The following is a 23,418-nucleotide window of genomic DNA, read 5'->3' on the forward strand; positions in this document are numbered from 1 at the left end:
GGTTCAACCTGGGGTGCAAGCACCCAGATACTTAGAACATTAGCCCTTTCCCTCTGCTATTCACCAGCAGAGTACTGAGCTGCTGTCTGGTGTTGCTCATTTCACACAATGCTGATCGATGTAAATCTGCCAATATTTACTAATCTAGCACCACCCCATATTCACCACGAGAAAGCCTCTGTTGTGCAGCTGGCCAGGATCAATGAGAATAGCGACCTGCCATTGTATGCAAACCTCTTCAACCACCCATCAGCTTGCCTGTCTTCTAGATGCCATTATGGTCATTTATGCCATCACAGGACATGATAGTGGAATCTGTTTGGTGCAACAAGTGGTCAGCGATGACAATTGTCAATCACTCTCTCGTCACTGACTCAACCATCTGTCCACTAGGTTTTGATCTGCCAAGGCACCTGTGGTCATCTCTGAACCAGTTTCGAACAGGAAAGGACAACTGTGCAGCCAATCTCTTTAAACAAGGTTTTTTCTAATGACCTGCAATGCAGCTGCAATCAACTTCAGACTATTTTGCATATCCTTGACAAGTGCCCACTGACTTATTTCAACGATGGGCTATTGGATCTCCATCTGGCTGATTATGACACCATCAAATGGCTCGGCACATTGTGCATACACTGAGAGGGAGAAAGGAGAACCAAACCCCTTAACATATGCAGGACAATATGAGAGAACAGTTATCACAATATTACTCCTAGTAAACAAAAAAATTTGCTGTCTTTGAATAAGTATCAGTCCTTTTCCATTCCAAAACCATACACCCCTGAGCTTGAAAATTAATTTTAAAAAATAGGTTTAAAACGCATTATACTGCTTTCTACTGCTGCTACTAAAAAAGCAAATGTTTCTGGCTGGGGCTTTTGTGGGTTTTAATTACCAGCCAATAAGATTGCTGATCCATGTCGTCTCACCATTTTTACAGCAGAATTCCACTCCGCTTTCCTCCTCTTCCCTCCCCCTCCACGGAAAAAATTAATGACATGATATGGTATAGCAGGCAAAGACTTTAATAATTAAAATATTTTTGTCAACACTTTTTTATATTGATCTAGTTGCAATATTTATTTTTCAGCTGATGATCAGTAGAAGATACTGCAATTATCCTGCAGTCATCAAGTCCATCATACCTATTTTTCTCAAATGTGTTTTTTCTTCTTAATAACCTTTAAGACTCTAACCTTGCAAAGTCCTCCACACACAGAACTCTCACTGAACTCAAAATAACTTTGGAAATATGCAAGAGACGATGGAAATGTAATCATACTTCATAAATGGGTTCACATAAATTTCTTTAAATTATAAACAGAATTATAAATATTTGGGATAAACTTTCCAGAAACTCAAGAATAATCATGTCAGAAGATTTTATTATGGTAAAGAACAAGCCAATATTTCAAAGAAAAAATGCCTATTAAGAACAAGATCTATAATGTACATTATTTATACACATAGACACATATATACATCAGAAGCACAGCATGAACCTGAAGAACTCTATAAAGGTTAACTGTCTTAGCAACAAACCTTATCAACTAAGGGCCAAGTTCTGGTTTCCTTCGAAGAGTATGAGTAAGGAGACCTACTCAGGTGATTGGTAGAGAGAGCAGTATCCTCTACCGACACCCATTAGCCTGGTATGGAGCACCAACAAAGTAATCTGCATTCTGTACTGTCTACAGGTCCACTGTACCTACCCCCTAGACAGAAGTTTTAGCCACAGGACCCACATGTCATAGACAAACATCCTACACCTCCAACGCTCAACTGACCTGCCACTCCAACCTGTGCCTCAAGCACTATGGTAATGGAGGGCCATTTAAGTACCTATGATTGTCTGATGGAGGATAGGTGCTTCTGAGAATGCACTCTGTACAGGCTCTCCCTGGCCCGTTCCCTTGAGCACTTTTCAGGCTTTGAACACACACAGCAAGGAGGACCATCTAAAGAAAATTTGAATCACTTAGAAAAAAGCTATTGGTGGTTAAAGACTTGCACATTAAAGCTACAAACCTGCATACTGTAATAAATAAATGTTTAAAATAAAAATCAATCAAATGATATCAATTTTGCCGTTAACATTCAAAAAGCCAAAAAATTCCAGTTCCATCTTCTTCTAAAAACTAGTGAAGACCAACAAAGAATGATAGCTCTTCTAGATTCCTTTTCTTCCCTATAATTACTCAATTACTCAGGGGAATATTTACATTTTAAAAAAATCTTGTTTTCATAAAGCTGTTTTTAAAAATATTTAATACTTTTCCATTCATAAAGGAGGATTTGACCATAAAAGGAAAAGTCAGATAACCGGGGAAATCTGGTACCGTTTTAGGCTTCAGTCAGTAAAGCACTTAAGTCCCATTGGCTTTATTTAAGTATTTAAACAGGTGTTTAAATGCTTTGTTGAAACAGGGCCTTAGGCACTAATCCTGCAAGTAAATACACATGGTTAGACACATGGATTCAGTAAGACTCCCAGAGTGACCTGCCTAGTATATTAAAATTAAATTAGCCTTTAGTGTTCAGAATGTATATATCCCACATTCAACACACATGGTGCTATAAACTGACTATATATATATCCCTACATGTTACACATAGGAATGGAAGGGACCGATTAGGTCACTTACTCCTGGGAGAATTCTGCGTCGCTGCATGTGCGCAGAATTCATGTCCCCTGCAGATTTCTTTGCTTTCCCGCAGAAAAATGACTTTCTGACAAGGAAGCATAGGGAAGCTGCAAGAGCAGTCATGCACCACTCCCTGGCAGAGCAGATACATTGTTTAAGGCAGCCGGCGGCAAAGTAAATAACCGTGGGGTTGGGGACACCTCAGCCAGTGGCTTCTACTCTGAGCCAGGATCAGCTGCTAGTCCCAGCTGGGCTGCAGGCAGAAGAGGACAGGACTTCCTCTTCCCCTGCAAGGAGTGTCTGGGGTTGTATCAGACCCACTCCAAGAAACCTCTCCCAGCTGCAGGAAGTTCAGCATCCCCCCATGTCCTGTACCCATCGCTCCTTAACTGTGGGGGCAGGGGTCACTGTACGAGGAGCTGCTCCCCCCTCTACCCAACTCCCGGACCTCCCAAACCCAGACACTCCTGCCAACTACATCCTAATTTTTCTTGGGCTCCATGTCTAGATGGCAGCCGGTTTCAAGCGGAGTGTCCCAAGGGTTGATCCTGGGGCCAGTTTTGTTTAAGATCTTTATTAATGATCTGGAGGATGGTGTGGACTGCACTCTCAGCAAGTTTGCAGATGACACTAAACTGGGAGGCATCGTAGATACGCTGGAGGGTAGGGATCAGATACAGAGGGACCTAGACAAATTAGAGGATTGGGCCGAAAAAAACTGATGAGGTTCAACAAGGACAAGTGCAGAGTCTGCACTTAGGACGGAAGAATCCTATGCACTGCTACAGACTAGGGACCGAATCGCTAGGTAGCAGTTCTGCAGAAAAGGACCTAGGGGTCACAGTGGACTAAAAGCTAGATATGAGTCAACAGTGTGCTCTTGTTGCCAAGAAGGCTAATGGCATTTTGGGCTGTATAAGTAGGGGCACTACCAGCAGATCGAGGAACGTGATCATTCCCCTTTATTCGACATTGGTGAGGCCTCATCTGGAGTACTGTGTCCAGTTTTGGGCCCCACACTACAAGAAGAATGTGGAAATATTGGAAAGAGTCCAGTGGAGGGCAACAAAAATGATTAGGGGGCTGGAGCACATGACTTATGAGGAGAGGCTGAGGGAACTGGGATTGTTTAGTCTGCAGAAGAGAAGAATGAGGGGGGATTTGATAGCTGCTTTCAACTACCTGAAGGGGGGTTCCGAAGAGGATGGAGCTCGGCTGTTCTCAGTGGTGGCAGATGACAGAACAAGGAGCAATGGTCTCAAGTTGCAGTGGGGGAGGTCTAGGTTGGATATTAGGAAACACTATTTCACTAGGAGGGTGGTGAAGCACTGGAATGTGTTACCTAGGGAAGTGGTGGAATCGCCTTCCTTGGAGGTTTTTAAGGCCCGGCTTGACAAAGCCCTGGCTGGGATGATTTAGTTGGGAATTGGTCCTGCTTTGAGCAGGGGGTTGGACTAGATGACCTCCTGAGGTCCCTTCCAACCCTGATATTCTATAATTCTAACCCCCATCCCACTGAACTTCAACCCCTGCAATTGGAGCCCTCTGCAGCTCCCTGCCTCCAGACCCCCACCCCTTCACTCAGACCACCCTGCACTGAGCTCCCTACACTCAAACCACCACCCTAATGCACCACCCCTGCACCACTCTGAGCCCCCACATCCAGAGCCCCACACCACTGACCCTAACTAGCTGCACCAGACCCCCACCCCACCAAGCCCCACTCCCCCAGCACCCCCCCCCCCGCTGAGACCCCCACACCCAGACCCCTCTGCTTCAACCACGTTCAACTGGAAGCCCCTGCAGAGTCCCATTGCCTCTGCACCTGGAACCCCCCAACGAGCCTCTGTGCATCCAGATTCCCCCAAACCTAGACCCCGCACTGAGCTGCCTGCACCCAGAATCCACTCACCTCACATCTGGATCCCCCCACACTGAGCTCCTCCACACTTGGATCCTGCCTGGTTGAGTCTGCCTGACCCACACTTGGGGCCCCAGGGTGTTTCTGGGGCAAGCCCAGGCCATGCACTGTGTCAGGGTTGGGTGCAGCCTCACTGCTGAGTCCGGGTCCTGTGGGTGAGGGGGCTGCAGGGTGATCTCCCGCCTTTATGCAGTCAGTGGCCCGTGCTACCCACTGCCACGCTGGAGCCTCTGCATTTATTTATTAACAAATGACACTTGCAGAATTTTAAAATATTGTGCGCAGAATTTTAATTTTTTTTTGGTACCAAATTTTTTAAATTTTTTGGCGCAGAATTTTTAATGTTTTAGTGCAAAATGCCCTCAGGAGTAGGCACTGAGGACATCAATACACGTAATTTGTATGATTTTGGATTTATATAAACTGAGGCCATCAATACACGTAGATTGTATAGTTTGGGATTTATATAAATATACATGTATTGATGGCCTCAGTGACCTAAGCAGTCCCTTGCAGCCCTATGTGTAACATGTAGGGATATAGATAGTAACCCTAAACAATCTTTATCCCCTACTAACACATTAGACTATTTAAAATAAATCTAATTTACGTCACACATTTCACATAGGGTAGAACACAACATCAGAATGATCAGTTTCACATTTGTCTGCAGTCATTTTCACTCTCTCAGTCTTATACACTAGCACAAAACTGCTGTGGTGGGCTTTCCAACACTGCAGGGGAATATTTACATTTTTAAAAAATCTTGCTTTTATAAAACTTTTAAAAAATATTTAATACTTTTCAATTCATATAAGTTTTTTCAATGTGGTTTGTTTTAATTTATTATTAAACAAGCACTTGTAATATAAAGATATTTTACAAACTAAAAGCTAGACATATTATGTGGTTTTCATCTAGACAGACTCTTTCCTGCATCCTTATATCCAAAGCATTACATTAAAAAAAGAGTGATGCTATTTTGGCCAGTGCTTTCAAATTATTTCAACTCAAGACTTTTAATAAAAGTCTGAATTATTAAAAACCTTCATCAATTCTTTTTTTCCCCTACTTTCAACAGGCAGCAGATTGAGCTCTCTTTAAAAAAATTATATTGTAACACCATCTAAAGAAAATTTGAATCACTTAGAAAAAAAGCTATTGGTGGTTAAAGACTTGCCCATTAAAGCTACAAAACTGCATACTACCATAAGTAAATGCTTAAAATAAAAATCAATCAACTGATTTTAATTTTGCCATTAACATTCAAAAGGTAAAAAAATTCCAGTTCCATCTTTTTCTAAAAACTAGTGAAGAACAACATAAAGAGTGATAGCTCTTCTAGATTTCTTTTCTTCCCTATAATTACTCAATTATTCATTAAAGTACTCAGGAACCCCACTGCAATTTTTACACCAGAATTTCATATATGAGTTTGACTGTAAGGAGATGGTTACACAATGTCTACTATAAAGGCAATGTATTTCCAATATTTATGTCTGTAAAATATCCTATAGTGGAATTCATATTTCCACACAAGAAAGAAGCAGTTATTTAGTTCCAGACAACTTGATAACATCTCTTTCAACTATAGTTATAATTATCGTGTACGAACTTCCAAAGCAGAAGTTGTCAAGATTTAACATTAGCATTAATTTATGTCATAACTGACTGTTACTATAAAGATAATGGCAAAGCATCCATTTCTCCAAAGACAGCATGGATCGAAAGGGAAATTTCATCTTAATTGCCACTAATCTCCCCATTTTTAATTAAATTGATCAGTAATTTATTATCTTTCCCAGCCTTAGAAAGCTGTTATCATGAAGCTTCCAACAGATAGCATATCTGTACTTCCCTTCTCCAATACTGTCGTTTTCAAAAAAAATTTAAAAGTGCTGCCGCATGTTTCCTCAAATTACTGTCCTGCCTCCTATACACACTCTGTTTAAAAAAAAAAAAAAAAAAAAAACTTCACTGATCTCTCTATACTGGTTGTATAGCCTCGAATGCCCTATTGCTCCACAAAGATTTAGAAGAAACATCAAGAATCTTGTACTCCAGACTAATGGATACTATGGGCAAAATCCTAGCCCCACTGAAGCCTCTGAGAGTTTTGTCACTAATTAAAAGAGTTTTGAGAAAATGTAACATGTGGTCTCAGAAAGCAGGAGTATAGAGTATTGAGTTCAGGTCACTTCCCACTGATCCCAGAGATCTCACCCATTCCATCAGAAGAAACTGTGGTAGGATAACAGACAGAAAGGAAGTAATTTCAGAGGAAAGATTAACCAATCCAGAACTTCCCAACTTTATGATACTAAAATTAAATAAATCTTATAACAACCAAAGAAGGACATAATGGGTTTAGTCACCTTGCCCCATGATAGTTTCTGATCTCTGTAACATACATCTTAGAACCAAATTATTCCTACAATTTTAATATAAAATAATGAACAAGCCATTTAAGCATAACGTTTTCAGGTTTATCAATTATAAATCTGATGAAATAAAATTATACTTGGACAGATATTGAACACTTAAATCGAAGATCAGAATTATCTTTTAGGCAACTTAAGGAAGTTTTTCTAGGACTGTAAATAATATTCCAATTAATCATTTCATTTTAGTAACAACTTTCACAATTAATACTGTCTTCTGACATTTACAAAAATACGATTACGTATTCTGGACACCTCAAACATAATCTGCTGTAAGACATTCAGGACAATGAAGAAACTTCAACTCTGTCATTCAAAGTTGCTTCTTTCCTCTCTGTGATCCAAAATCCATTGGAACCAATGGATGTCTTTCTACTGATTTCAATGGGGTTTGAATCAAACCCCAGGTAATAAAGATCACATTACATTTTTTGAAAAACAGCAGAATAAATTTCAAGTGTCTTAGCCAATATATCCATTTTTATTGAAAGAATGATTGTATTACTAAAAAGATTGGGTAAAGCTACTGCTGAGTATATAACGGTATTTGAACATAGTCACTGCACTACCAACATCAAAATCATAATTGTAAAGTATTTGGGAATACTTTGAGTCTGAAATGCAGTATGAATAATATTTTAGCACTTTGCATTTTACTTTATAATACATAACTTCATGAAAAAGCAAATGCATACATTTCCTGTGCATTAATAATAAACAAAATGCACACAAAATCTATGAGAACCAGTGAAAAACAAGCAAAATATTACATCAGTTGCATAAACCTCAGAGAACTTTACATCACAGTCTCATGATAAATAATTCTCTTTACATATAATACTTTCTGAATACTTTTGCATACAATTGTTTATTATTATGGGCATCTATTTATTGTATATGATCAAGGTTTTTGGTTTAAAATGAGGGATAATCAGTATGGTCTATCTTAACAGATTAAGACAGTAAATCCCAATTTCACATAAATTTATACTGTAAGGAAGAACAACAGAAAAGAAAACAAATATTATACAAGAGTATAAATATTTTTTAAAAATTTTCAAAACTTTCCAAGAGGAGTGAGTTATGCAACATACCTTAACAAGTTTCAAAAGGTGATAAAGATCTTCGACCTCATCTCCTTCACACTTGGTATACACTCTTCCAGTGTCCACACTAGTACCCTTTATGGTGTGACGATAGAGAGGCAAATCCATTGCTTCAGCATACAGGTCTATGGCATGATGTCCTACTGTCTGATACATGTAGCTGTCCAGCTCATCTGTCCCTTCTGCCACAATTAAATAGAGACAAACATGACTCTAAGTACATCATTCAGCATTTATAGAAAATCATAATATTTTAAAAGCACCAAGAGTACCTAAATCTGACTATTCCTTAGTTCATTGACACACACATCTGTGATGACATCTCTACAAACATGGAATTAAAAAAAATGGATTTCTCCCCTCTTATAACAATGTGTCTCATGCAACTGCCTACTTCTCAATGGAGGTGTCCACTTCACTTCTCCCCTACCATTTCCAGTGCTTCCTCCACAAATCCCCCACTACGGATCCAACCCAGAACCAAGTGAAGCCAATGGTAATTTTGCTTTGCTATGCAAGAGGAGCACAACCCCAGAGGCACAGACCAATAGTTTTTACCTGTGTTTCAGCATACTTAGTGCAATATACATAGAACACACTGCAGCACTTACTCTGGTGGTTAGAAATAGGCTGTCAAAACTTCCTGAAACTTAGCCATTAATACATTTAATACTGACAACATGATACTCATAGCATGTTATTTCAGTATAAATGGAACAATAGAGGATTACGGCAGTAATTTTATATTGTTTAATACACTGTAAAGAAAGGGAAATCTTTGTTGTTGCATCCAGGACTTTTTAATCTCCTTTCCTTTTAAAAACTTAGGATAGAACTCACTAAACTTCTTGCTGTTACTGCTTTAATTAAGAGACAAATTTCACTAAACATTCTTACCGACTGGTTGGCAGCTAATCAATAACAAAGAAGGTAGCTCATGTAGATTGTAATAATTAAACCGCAAACCTTGCAATTCACATTTTATGTATCTCAGGAGTTATCCAACAATTGTGATCTTTATTGATAATTTTTCAACTGATCAATAATAAAAAACACTTAATTATTGCTCAAAGCTACAATTCACTGGTAAAATTTGATAGAGTTCACTTTATTTTAAGACCACCCTGAGTAGTCCTGGAACTTCCCCTAACTTCGGCCCTGCTCTGTGAGGGCAGGCCTCTGAGCCCACATGGAATAGCTTGAAAGGAGAGGTCCCTGTATCACGGAAACAAGCCGTTAAACAAGTTGTGATGTAACCATAATATGCTAAAACTGATCGTTATAAATAAGTGTACTTGACTTTACTATAGTGTGTAACGATTTTTAGAATGGACATGATGACTTCCAATAGTAAGAGAAGCAGGTATTTGATCAAAATGGTCTAGCGGGTTCTGTAATCTTAACAAATTAACCAGGACCGGAGAAGTTGATTTTACAAGAAAAATAGAGTATTTTTAAATTTATATAAAATATGATGCCTGAAAAGAACAGACAGGGTCCCTTTTAAGCTGCCACTTAGTTCTGAATGTGCAGTTACTTTATCACTTGAGGGTCTCCAGGCAACAGTGGTACAAGATAAAATAAAATGAATGGGATAGGCCCTACTGCTGCCTGGGGTACCTCAATTAACTTTCCATTGCATTTCCTACCACATACACGTAAAGAGGCCATTTTATGATTTGAATGACAACATTCTACATTTTTGATGTGGCTACATTAGTTTTACAACAAACATATTTCAATAAGATTCGAGAGGTTTTGTCCTGAGTACCAAAGGAATAAATTGCCCCAACCTACTGATTTTATATTCACCTACTCTACCAATGAGTCACACATGAACTCCTCCTCCCAGCAGGCACACCTCCTTCTCTGCTTCCCTCACAAATCTCCACAGTTCAGATGGCGAAGGTGACACCCTTTTCACTTGTGGGGCCTCTTTCCCCTCCCACTGGTACAAAAGTCACCTCCTTTTCAAATCTCACCTTGAAACCTTCCTGTTCATCTTAATTTAAGATTGATGCTAAGGCTCACTCACTTTTCACTACCTTCATTACTGTACCCATGCATTCTCCCCTTACTACAGTACAAGAAAGTATTTATGCATTTTCCTCCTTTTAAACTGCAGAATCCTTTCTTTTACCATTTTTCATTTTCTTGTATTGTTTTCTCTTGTTTGCTGTTTTACAAGTGGCTTTAACAAATTCTCTAAATTGTCTCTCCCCTTTTTCACCTTTCTCTGCAAAGATGTCCTAGGATACCTGCCATATGTACAAAAAAATAGCAGGGTTTAATTCAGAGACAGCTGTGCCTCAGCTGTTTCCTATTTCGGAAAGTTTCTTACGAGCAATGACAACAAGGAGTCTGGTGGCACCTTAAAGACTAACAAATTTATTTGGGCATAAGCTTTCGTGGGCATATGCATCTTCTTGCATCTGAAGAAGTGAGGTTTTTACCCACGAAAGCTTATGGCCAAAAAAATCTGTTAGTCTTTAAGATGCCACCAGACTCCTTGTTGTTTTTGTAGATACAGACTAACACGGCTACCCCCTGATACTTACAAACAATTCTTACCTGTGTTTTCAGCAGGTCTTAAGTTGGCTAGAGCAACAATCTGATGCCCAGCAGCAACACACTGCATCATATTGTAACAGCTGTCCTTTCCACCACTGGAATTAGAAAAAAAAATGAAATTATCAGACAATTAAACCAGGTCACTACTAGGCACTGTCGCCCTTTTTTAACTTTTACCTGATTACTTCAAAATTACAACGCAGGGCCACAGAATAAAGTTTTCAAATAAAAAGTATTAAAGAGAATTATAACAGTAACAAACGTCTAAGACTGTACCATACAAAATCTGTATAAGAAAAGAAAATATTTATAAAATGCTGAAGAGTTCAGTTAGATCTAAAATCCATACGGTTTATGTGAAATTCCTAATTTGATGGCAGAGAAAGAAAAACTTATATTGTATGTAAGCTCTTTGGAGAAGAGGCTGCCTTTTGCTCAAAGGATTAGTGATGGATCACAGAATGTTTCCTCTCTAAAGTACTGATTTTTAAAAGCAGCAGTGACAACCTGGCTTCTGGTTGTGCGCCTAGATGTAACTGCGGACAAAATTAATTACAGGTGTATTTTAAAGCAACTGGCACAACAGGTTCCTGTTGTTCATCTAGGTGCTGATGTAATATAATATTTACTACAAATAATAAAGTGCAAAATAGATTTGATTTTGAAATTAATAACCCAACATTCAAAAGCTAAAAGAATACTCCACCTCTGTCAACATGGCAATGGCTGAATCCTGTTCCCATTGAATGTAATGGCAAAACTCCTATTTCAGTTACACATAATCAAGTCTTAAACAAATGTCAAGTAATAATAATAAAACAAAAACTATCTGATCTATAGAATACTATACTTCAAACGTCCATCTTCAAATTGATAGACACGGCACCACAACCAGAGGGGAGAGTCTGTGCTTTACCTCTCTAAGAGCCAAAGCACAGAACTCACAGTCCCAAAGGGGGGAGGGAGGCAGTGGGGTATATACAGTGGGGTGAGAAGAGGGGGTGGGGCAAATTTGGGATGTGCAAGGCTGCAGCGGCCAGAGAAAGAGGCGACTTTCCCCAGCTCCAGGGCTGAGGCTGCTGGGGAGAGATGGCCCTCCTTCCCAGCCCCAGCTCAGGAGCTGCTGTGGCGGGGGAGAGGCATATCCATCACATTAGAAAGGTAAGACTACTGATATTAAAATATGAGTTGTGTACTTTTATTTGTAGAACAAAGAAAACGTTAATTATTATTAAGTTTTTATTATATAGTACTTTTATCCAAAGCATCTACAACAGTTAGGTAATGGTACAAATAACATTTGGAAAGATCATTAAGTGGTCTGCTGAGACCCTCAGCAATTTTCAAGTGGTCCATGGGGAAAAAAAAGTTTGAGAACCACTGGTCTAGATAATACTAAGTCCTGCCTGGAGTTCAGGGGACTGGACTAGAAGACCTCTCGAAGTCCCTTCCAGTCCTATGATTCCATGATCAATTACTCTCTCATTTCATTGCTGTTAAAATTTAACATGAATTTGTTAATGAACAGGTTTTCAGCAAGTTTCTAGTTTGATGCTCGATCACTTTACAAAATAACCATGACATCAAATTTCTTCTAAACAGCCAACAGACAATGTAATTTAAAGCCCTATCTCTATTATTTTGATAGAACATGCTTGGTATAGTTAACTTAGTTACGGTTCATTTAGTTACCAATGAGACTGGAAAAAAGACTGGATGGATCAAGAAACAGTAATGGGACAGAGCATCTTACCTTTATAGAGACTTCTTTCTCAAAACTAAGGCCCTCAACTTAGCCCCGATTTTGTCCCTAAATATAACTACAGCCAAAAACAATTATACATGAACTGTGTAGCTTTTACATATCCAATGACACAATTTATGAGTATAATCAGGAAGCTACATATCTAAGCACTATAAAATGTACCCACAATTATTTGTACCAGCAAAATTGCAGGTGCAAACTCAGAAACTGAAAGTCACCAGTCTTGATATTGCCCTTGCTAGCATTCTCAAGAGAAGGACCATGAAATTAATAGAGATGGTAACTGAATTACACTCAGACCTCAGAGGTACCACAGAAACAGGGTTGAGGCATGTTGCTGGGACAAATCTAAAGAAAACTTGCGTTGCTACTGTTTGTATTGTATCTGTGACATATACCGGGAAATCCAGTGTTGGCTTCCACAATCTGGCATGTTTTATGAGAAACAATTTCATTCTAATTTTTCTTTTAAACAACAAAATAAAGTACATTGGCTAATTTACAAAAGTTCTTAAATATTATCACACCATTCCAGTGTTAAAATAAAAATGCTCAAAAATAAAATATCTGCTAATTTCAAAAATTGCTTGAAAAGAACAAGATAGATTTTAAAAAGAGGGATGTACTTTGACATGATTTTAGGCGTAGGGTCCCAGTTTGTTGTTTATGGACCACTTGCTGATGGTCTGTATAGTGCTGGATGGTTACCTGGAGCTGGCTCTCCTCATTTCCAGAGAAGAGAAAAATAACAGATGAAAGGAGTATGGGGGGTGAAATGAAGAGCCAAAATAGAAAGTGCAATAAACTTATTTCCAAGAGGACAAAACATCTCAAAGACAGCAAAATTGTACGTAAAAGTCCTTTCTTAATATCACTTCTATACAACAGCAATTTTTGTAGCTGCCACTGACGTGAAAACAATCACAAATGGGAGGGAAAACAGTCTGTGCAATCATGAATGAGAGGATATGATTCTCTCTCTCTGAACAATACTCAGGCCTCCACTGATACTCAATATTGATAGCTGGAGAGAGCCCCACAGAGTCAACAGAAACACCAAATAATCATGAATTGGTGTCCCAGCATTACACTGTTGGGATTTTTTTGTATGCCACTGCATGATGATAATCACATCAGGCCAGAACTCCATGATAGTTCTGTGACTCTTAGGGACTCCATTTGTCAAAATATTTCCAGTCTCCTTCCATTGCTTTTTAGCCTCTGAGAGATAAAGAAGTGTTTTTCATCTCTCTCTCTTTCTTTGTCCTACTAGCTGATGGAACACGGTCAGAGTTTTTTATTTTCTTTCCTTCTCTACCTCTCCTTTACACCCTAAATTCCTGGGAGAGATAGGATTACTACTACATCTGTCTGTTTTTTCAATGCTACCCACAAAGCTTCAAAGGGGAGAGCCATCAAATCCAGGGATTTCACCAAGAGAGGCCCCCCCTCAAAAAGCTGTATGTGGCTCTAGAGCAGTGATACTCAGACATCAGTGGTTCGGGAGCCAAATTAGCTATTAAAGTTACCCAAAAGAGCCACAATAGTGTGAATTCATTGTTTCATTTACTACTGTACTAAATACTCATATTTAAATAGTATGACAAGGAAAATATTTAGTTTTTTTTATATACACACATACACATATTATATACATCGCTACCTCGATATAACGCAACCCGATATAACACGAATTCAGATATAATGCAGTAAAGCAGTGCTCCGGGGGGGGCGGGGCTGCGCACTCCGGTGGATCAAAGCAAGTTCAATATAACACGGTTTCACCTATAACACGGTAAGATTTTTTGGCTCCCGAGGACAGCATTATATTAAGGTAGAGGTGTATATATATATATATAATTCTCACAGTAAACAAGTTCATAACTTAGTACAAGTTGATAACTTAATTGCTTAATAAGTAGCAAAAGCATCCTGATTGGTTAATAATTAAATCACAGTGTTTTAATATCATGTGCTGCAAAGAGCTGCGGGAAACACATTAAAGATCCATTTGCAGCTTGTGAGCCTCAGTCTGAGTATCACTGCTCTAGAGCCACAGTTTGAGATTTGAGTATCATTGAGATATGGAAAATAATAGGAGGCCAGAAATGGTAGTCAGATGGTCTGAGTTCCTGGAGCAAGACAGATTTCTGGTTGCGGCATTCTGGGTACCCTGACATTTAGACTTTTGGGAATGTAATAAAAGAAGGAACTGCAATAGATATAGAGGGTCCTGTGGCACCTTTAAGATTCATCTGAAGAAGTGAGGTTCTTACCCACGAAAGCTTATGCTCCCAATACTTCTGTTAGTCTTAAAGGTGCCACAGGACCCTCTGTTGCTTTTTACAGATTCAGACTAACACGGCTACCCCTCTGATACTTGCAATAGATATGAGACTCTTAACGATTTCAACAGAAGCACAGCCACACTTAGGACAAATTTTGGCCACAGGCACGATGATAGGCAGACTTACAGACAAGGGAAATATGAAAGAGAAAAAAAAGGAAATGTAAAGATTACTTTAGCAACTATCCAAGACTTCTGAAAAGGCTGTCCTTCATATTCCTGCATGTCACTGTTCATGCAAAAAAAAAAAAAAAAATCTAGACTAATTAAAATTGGGGGAATGGGAAGAAAACTTATTTTGGACAGATCACTGGCTTTAAAATGCCTGACGGTTTCTGATTTAGCACAAGTTTGAGGTTTACTCAATCACTACCTCCTTAGAGAGTGTCAATTTGAAATATTGTCAATACAAAAAAAATTAGTTAAAATTGATTCAGATACTACTCCTGCCTATCAAAAGCACAAAAGTGTTTTTTTTTAAATAGAGAATTTTTCTCTCTCTTATCTTTTACATTACTTGCAAGTGGGTAGGTTAAAAAAATCAGACTTTGATGTCCCTTTAAAACAAAAAACTCTTCTTAAAACTTTTTCTTAAGCTAAATCAAACCTAGGAAAACTGCCCACAAAAATACCAGTCATGTTACAAACCTGTTTTTAAGATTTTATTTCATGCTGCCTTTTAACACATTCCACTGCATAACCAATATCAAAATAAGTACTTCTAGAACTTGAAATCTTGCCTTTTCTACGAGTTGGGAGGAGAAAGTGTGGAAATTGACTGTGTTAATCTGCTATTAAAAACAAATCTGGATTAAAAAGTACATTTTTTCACAACAAAAAACAAGTCCCTTTTGTTATATAACATTTTCTTTTGGGATAATTTTAAACCATGATCCTGCAACTGACCCTCCATGGCCAAACCCAAATTTTAACAGGGCTTCATGCAGCTTGCAGAACTCTGCACAATGAAAGTCAATATAGAAGCTGTACCTTAGTAAAAAAAAAGCTATGGGTTAGCATCTAAAAATAAAAATATCACAGGGTTCACCCAATACACAAGCACAAGTTCCTGAGTAACCTTCCTGGCTTACATGAACCATCAATGTATTATCATTTCTCAGTGAAAGAATCTAGCTGTCTTCTTTAATGAAAAAATAATTTAAATACATGTCTGAAAATATTAAAACCTATTTAGAGCATAAGAAGTGCAGAAAACGAAGCAGCAGAAGGGTAGGAGAAACAGTCCCCAAGACAGAGGGCTATGTCAAGCTTGGTGTGACTACATAAATGAGTAAGCTTTTTTAAAATGATGAGTGAGATTAAATGTCTCATTGAAACACACTTGCAAAACTGATCCTAAAATGGAGATACTTGGAAAGGAAAAAAAAAACAGCCTGAAAATCAACTGAAAACGAGTGAGACTAGGTACAAAAAAACAGCAGCAGCTCACATATATACAGCACATCTCCTCCCAAAGCATGTTACATATAATTACAGGGCACCCCTAAAATGCAGCTACCTCTGGGGTGGAGGGCAGCCACTTACAACAAAGAGCACATTACAAGACACAGGGCAGAGTGATGATGGTACAGTGGGTCTTTATTTATTTATTTTTTAAGTGTGACAGGATGTTCAACACCCCAGGTCAGAGCCAGGCACTTGTGCAAGGCCTCCTACTAGGCATGCAATTACACACCCACCACTGAGATGCAGCCAGCTGAGGCAGAGCAAGCTGCGGAAGACAGAGCTGTTTAAAACTCCTTGCTGTGTTTGGGGGAGGAAGGAAAGCAAGAAATGCACGAGCAGGAGGATCCCGAAGGCAAGGCTGCGGGGTAGCAGCCCAGACCCTGCTATGGGCTCGGCAGCACCCCCCAGGGGCACGAGGTGTGGCTCAGTCTGTGCAGCAGGGCAGCCCCCCACAGCCACGTTACCTGATTAAGGCCACTACTCTCATGCTGCTCGCACCCCCCCGGGCTGGGCTGACACTAAGGGGGGAGCTGAGACACACGGGCGCTACTACAGGCTGCAGCCGGCGCCCTCCTTCCCGAGCCACGCGCCGTTCTACACGCTCGCGCCGCTGCCGCCCGGCCAGACCCGCCCAGGGCAGCCCCGAGGCTGCCTGAACCAAAGGGCTTGGGGTGCGGGGCGACCCGCGCCGCTCTCCCTGCGCCCGGCCAGCGCCCTGCCCCTGCCGCTCGGGCCGCGGCTGCAGCGTCGGGCGGGTGAGCGGCGCAGGGCGGCGAGGGCTGAAATGCAGGCACCGCGCTGGTCGCCTATGCGAGGGCAGACGGGAGGCGCTGCAGGGAGGCCTGGGCTGATCCTGGGGGTGTTCGCGGCGGGCCCGCGGCTCAGAGCCGTTCCAGTGCGTGACATCAGGATGAGTCACCTCTGAGCTGTCAGCGCCTGCCCTGTGTGCTCATCCTGCTTACCGGAACCTGTTTCCCCCTGACAATACCCTCTCTAGCTAGTTATTCTTGGCAGTGATGCAGTACCCGGTGTTGTCCCTGGCACCAACAGAAGTTGGTCCAATAAAAGATATTACCCCACCCACCTTAGCGCTCTTACAGTTAAGGTTGCCAATTTTGTTTGGACATATTCCTGGAGTTTCATCACATGGCATAATCTTTAATTAAAGATTAATCTTTAATTCCTGCAGACTCCAGGACAACCCTTATAGTTATCAAAGCTTATAGCTTATAGTTATCAAAGACTGCCCACTGTTTTGAATGGTGCTGAAAGTAAGACGGCTGGTTTGTTTCATTCCTATTCAACGGCCACAGTCTGGAAAGGCCCTTACCTGGCGCAATGAAATTTAAAGCAAGTTGTCCCCTTTTTTGGGGAGTAGTTAAGAAGAGTTTGGCACAGTTTACAGGCACTTGTCTCTCGGTTGCAGATGAAGGATGGCGGGGTGGGAAGTTGAAATGGGGAAGTTAGTTTGTTATTTTAAAAGTTATTAAATAAAAAACAGGAGAGTGTGTAACTCTACTCAGATGTTGAATAACAATGTCATCAGTAGATCAACAGCAGCAACAACACACCCACACACCCTGAAACTAAGGATATTCATCTGCAGATTTGGATTCAAACTTTGCAATTCATTCCCATCATTGTAGGGAATCAAATAGTAATATTGAATACAAACACCTTGGAATTCAGATCCAGAAAAAATCCCTTTGTAAATAGAGGTACAAAGTCAACAAGGTTGTAAATATGTAACTAAAAGCAGAATATGTCACACACTCTATTTTAGCCATCTATGACTGCATAGCTTGTGGCTTCCAAAGCTACCGAACATGTCCCCAGGATAGGAGATGGGGGAGTGACCACATGTGGACAGCTCCAAATCAAGAATTAAAAGTGATGAACTGAAGATTGTGCATGGGGCTGGTAACCCCACTATGTAAACACAAACTTACTAAAGAAATAAACACTGGGAGCATACTTGAAAAAGAGCTCCACTTCCTATGAAGTATATGATAGGCATTGGTCAAAGTTGTAAGGAAGCCTATGTCCTGAAAATTCCCTTGCTCAAGGCCAGATAAGTAATGAAAATCAGCCTTTGGAATATGAGAACTATGTACAAAGCTAAGAAAGCTATTCAAGCAATTAAAATAAATGGATAGATACCGTCTTGATGTCCTTGGAATCAGTGAGGGTAGATGGACAGGTTCAAACAAACTTCACTTTATAATATGGACACCACCTAGAAGAGAAAAAGAGTGTGACCTAGAAAAACATTATGCAGAGCAATAGAAGAAGAAGCCAGATCCATCAACATGACACCTAGAAGCCTGAACAGACCAGCATAAGACCAAAATAAATGGCAGAAACTAGTAGATGCCCTATCCATCTGAGGGTGCAGGAGGATAAAGAAAAATGCTGCATATGCTGAATCAGGAGAAAGCTTCAGGGTTCTTTTTATTGTCCTTTGTTTTTTGAGGCATTGGGGCTCATATTTTGAGGACTTGAAACCTACTTTTTAAAAAATTCTCATGTAGACCCTCCACTTCCACTCCAGGAGCTGAGGCTTTAAGAAAATACCAAATATCAGAACACTGGTGATAAATTAGAGGAGCCCTTGGGGAGCCTTTGTGCTAGAGTCATCTTAGTAACCCAGAATTAGGGAGGTGCCAACGTGGCATAAAGCCACATAGTTTATACTATATATATATATATATATATATATATATATATATGTATATCATCACACACAGAGAGCATATTATTGGCTCTTAGGCAACAATAAATAAGAACATGTAGTTGTTAGCATTACTGTTAAAAATAATGATGTGGTGTTTCCAAAGAGAAACTACAAGAAGATAAATCAGGTCTATTTTGGGCCTCCATATAGTGCAACAATCTACCATGCACATTGTAATTTGTAGGATCAGGGCCTAAATATGAAATACCACACAGGAGTCAACATAGCCTAGAATGAGGATTATCAACCTGGTTTTATAAATAAGTGTCAGAGACCCACAGCTACCCGGCCCCTACCATCCTTCTAAATTGTAAGGTAGTCCTGGCTATATCCTGGAGTGATGGGAGGTCCCAGTAGGGGGAAAAGGTTAAGAACCAGTGTCCTCGATCAAAAATAAAATTGGAATATAATATTTAAATATGCCAGAATCAGTTGAGTAGGGCCTAGTAAGACAAATATAATATTTTAGGAAAATGTATAGTACATGATACAATTAAAATCAAAATGTTTGTTTTATGTAGAAGCAATCACAAGAACTTGTAAATATAAAATAAAAGTTTGCAGTTATATCCAGAGCTGAAATTGCTAATACATGAAATTGCTAATTGCTGCCTTAGTTTAAACTTTTGTAAAAAGACAAAGGAAGTATTTGTAAAAGCTGCAATAAATATTTGTGAAGGCTAGGTAACCCATAAAATGGGTTGCTGGTAAATTTATTATATTTAGAATACATATGTACAGCTGAGGGTATTTAAAAACTTGCATTTATCCCATTGAACCATTTAAATGGAAATCACAATATTTTAAATAATTCCCCATTTTAAATATAGAGAAGTCCAAAATGCTGCAAACAGCATTAATAGCAACAGTGAAAAATGGCAAGTGTTTAAGGGTTCCCATTCATCCGGACTTTATACTGTACACAGCGGATACAGTCTTTTCAGCCCCTTGCTGGATTTGGGTCACAATATAGTATGAACTGAAACAGCACATTAAAATGCATGGCAAATATATATATATGTCAAATGTATTTTTTTAAAATAACCTCAGGGTATGCTCTGACCATCATAGACTAGCAATTTACTAGACAAAACCATTTATTTTATTGATACCATTTACAAAGCAGTCTGAATTTTCTTTAATTTGATGATCATGCATTAGTACAATAATTTTATAATGTTTATTCTCAGAAATTCTTCCTTTTACTATTCAGAACAATGTAAATGATCTCAATCAGATGGCTTGGATGTAAAATGCTAGTGACTCTCAGAGCGGATGGTAACTTTATTTATTTATTTATTTATTTATTTTTGGAGTGAGGAGGGGAATGCAGGCCTGTTCTGAATTAAAACTGTAAATCCAGGGATTGTAGAGATTTTAAGTGGGATTACCAAATTAAATGAAACAATAATGCATAATAATCTCATCTAATGGGAAATAACCACCTGCCTAAAGAACTGTAAAACATGTAGCACCAAAGTACTTTGTTTTTATTGCAAAAACTGTGGTTATTTTATCATACCTCTCTACATTTGCATTCTTTGAAAGATGTTATAAATATGTTTTTATTTATGTTTATAAGTTCAGGAATTCAACTAGTAGCTGTGAACATTTAAAAGCTGTTGTCTTAAAAAGCTTAGCAACAGTGTATGAAAAGTCTAAGAAATCATGTACATAAATTATTCTGCCTTTTTGAAAAACTAGGGAACCCATAAAACCAGTTGCTCTAAGAAGACAGCTTTATAATACAAGTTCCAATACTTGTAATAGCTGTGTTCTAAATAGTGTATCATTCCAAGACTAGAAAGGAGAATTCTTCTAAAGTACACTCCATCCTCAAAGTCTCCATTATTAGTAATCTACCCTGATATAACACTGTTGTTCCATCTGCCAGGTCTGTTGCAGTTCATTATACATTCTTTCAAAAGACATAACTCTGTTTATAATCTACTCAGCCCTTTCATTTGAAGAACAGAAGTGTAATCTCAACCAAAGGCAACAACACAGATCCTAAATTAAGAATAATTTCCAGTTCCACTGTCCTGTTGGTAAGCATAGGAGTAGAGGCAGAGAGGTGAAGTTTCAGAATCAAACCCTGGTTGCATGTGAGTGGTCTCTTTGGCTTTCATTCTGTGAGGACTAAAGAGGTTATTATATTCACGTGAATAAAATAAGCAGGATTTGGCTCCTAGAATCTGGTAGCAGATACTGAGTACAGATTTTTAATAAGCAGAGGAGTTTTTCTAAATAAAACAAAAATTAAGTAAATTTTCTTACATAATTTAATACAGTCAAATTTTTAAGTATCAGAGGAGTAGTCATGTTAGTCTGAATCTGTAAAAAGCAACAGAGGGTCCTGTGGCACCTTTAAGACTAACAGAAGTATTGAAGCATAAGCTTTCGTGGGTGAATGCCCACGTCCCTGCTATCCAAAACCTTTAGAAGAAACCGCTTTATTTCATAATAACTGTGATAGTTAGAGCCTGATTCTCAGTTTCTCCATTCCTGCTCCGGGGAGGACAGGAGGCAAATTTGGCTTTAAGCTTCCTTTATGTTCCCTCTATATGGGGGCCGTGTAGGGACTTGCCCAGCCCTAAGTGTAAGTTAGAATAGATTCACCAGAGTGTAAAGCAGCCTTAATGTAACTCAGACCCACAGTTTATATGTGATAAAAAGCAAATTTTGCTTCTATTTTCTGTCTCTGTACTTGGCACCTGCATGAGAGATTGTTGAAAGCAAAACAGTAAAATGTTAAAAGCAACTGAGGGTCCTGTGGCACCTTTAAGACTAACAGAAGTATTGGGAGCATAAGCTTTCGTGGGTAAGAACCTCACTTCTTCAGATGCAAGTAATGGAAATTTCCAGTTATATCACAGAGATCCAGAAGGGATCTCCCCCAATCCATGTGGTACAGCAGATTCTGGGAAACTGTCCCCAATCCCAGCAAAAGATCTTCCTTTAGCACACATGGTTGGTGGAGGGTGAGCTTGTGGATGGTATTCTCCTCCTCAGTGTTTGAATCCTGGGAGGGCCTATAGTAGCCCCAGATGAGCTATTCTGCCCCCACAGACCTGACATGCTGTTGCAGTCTTGACAAAGAATTCACTAAAGCCTTCATTCCACTCCACGGAATCTCGTGTGGCATTTTATAGGGGAGTGATTACAATGGTTTGTTGCATACTTCTCAGTCAGTAAAGTTGGAAAGTGTAACAATGAATTACTAGGAGGAATCTGTCAGAGGATTAGAAGAACAACAGCAGTATCCCTAATGACCTGAATGGTTAATTAAGTTCTCTCTTAAATGAGATCCAAAAATATCTTAATACCAGTATATTATGAGGAACAATCACTTTTTGCAAACCAGAGCTACAGTGCCTATTAGGAAAAGGCCAATTATCCAGTGACTGGCAGGGAAAGCTGGACCACTAAGGTTCTTAATTAAAAGAAGATTTTCTGTTTAAGATCCCAAATCAATACCAGAATAAGGCATATATGGAGTAGACATAACATTAGAAGTGTATTTACATTTTAGAACAAAGTTTTTGAAAATTAGCTCCTCCTTCATTTACTTGCCAAGTCCCAAAATTAGGATGTTGTGTTTTTCTTTGGAGCAGTTGGCAATGGGACACTTTTGCACTCAGTTATGGAATAGCTATGAAGTTCCACTGAAGTCAATGGGATTTCACTGGTGTAACAGAGGGCAGAATTTTGCCTGCCATTATTAACACCTAAGCAGCTTACAAAGGGCAGGGAAATGCTTCCTGCTCCAATTTAGTTGTTAGTTTTGGAACAGAAAAGGTGCTTTATGTCTGATTAATTAAGTAGCTTTGTGAAGTTCCTTTAACTGCCAGTCACTGAGTAATTTCCCAGTTCTTTCCCTCCACAACAGGCAGAATGCCATGTCTCTTCCTCTGGATATGTTGAAATTACATTTTGATAAAACTGGGCCTTTACAAGTGTAACGCATGCTGAGGAGTGATGACACTTGCGTGAATGGAAAGTCACTCAGAAATCCATGCCTCTCAAGGCAGGATGGTTTAGAAAGACCATGAGCAAATTCCTCTGCCATGCTTCCTACTGTGGCTACAAAAAAGCCATGGGGTAGATTCTCACAGTTCCTGCTGCTGATAGCAATGGGGCTTGGTATCTGGTGATGTCCTTAGATGACTTGCCAAGTTGCCATGCTTTTGTGTAGCTGTGAAATGTATCAATTTCCCCCTTTTCCTACCCAGTATTCAAGAAAGTGCTATGTCTGTGACCCCTTCCTTTCACCCACTTCCCATTGCAATAGAGGCCAAAATTTGTCCCTAAGTTTGGATCATGCATGTATGTTACTTACAGGTCAGGGTCATTAATGATGGTATGGTGTTTTTCGAATCCTTTGATGGACTCTTTCAGTTCTATTAATTCAATTTTAAACT

General features: G+C 39.3%; 1 protein-coding gene across 5 annotated transcripts in view; it reads right to left on the minus strand.

The window, feature by feature from the left end:
• The window catches only part of DPH6 (diphthamine biosynthesis 6), a 350,629-nt gene extending 333,422 nt beyond the window's left edge, over nucleotides 1-17,207 (minus strand). For 2 of the 5 annotated variants that reach the window (XR_004645505.1, XM_034768928.1), the window contains exons 1-3: nucleotides 16,728-16,883; nucleotides 10,685-10,779; nucleotides 8,102-8,295 (exon numbers count right to left, since the gene is read on the minus strand). Coding sequence is in view for 4 of the 5 variants with exons in the window: in XM_034768928.1 (XP_034624819.1) it covers nucleotides 8,102-8,295; nucleotides 10,685-10,779; nucleotides 16,728-16,750 (312 nt within the window). In the remaining variant the exon portion in view is untranslated. Of the gene's footprint in view, nucleotides 1-8,101; nucleotides 8,296-10,684; nucleotides 10,780-16,727; nucleotides 16,884-17,182 lie in introns of those variants that run through there. The other 3 variants (XM_034768930.1, XM_034768926.1, XM_034768927.1) reach the window with 2 other exon arrangements.
• Between the last annotated feature and the right edge of the window lie 6,211 nt (nucleotides 17,208-23,418).

This window comes from Trachemys scripta, chromosome 4 (genome assembly GCF_013100865.1).
Source record: "Trachemys scripta elegans isolate TJP31775 chromosome 4, CAS_Tse_1.0, whole genome shotgun sequence".
NCBI classification, from domain to species: domain Eukaryota; kingdom Metazoa; phylum Chordata; order Testudines; family Emydidae; genus Trachemys; species Trachemys scripta.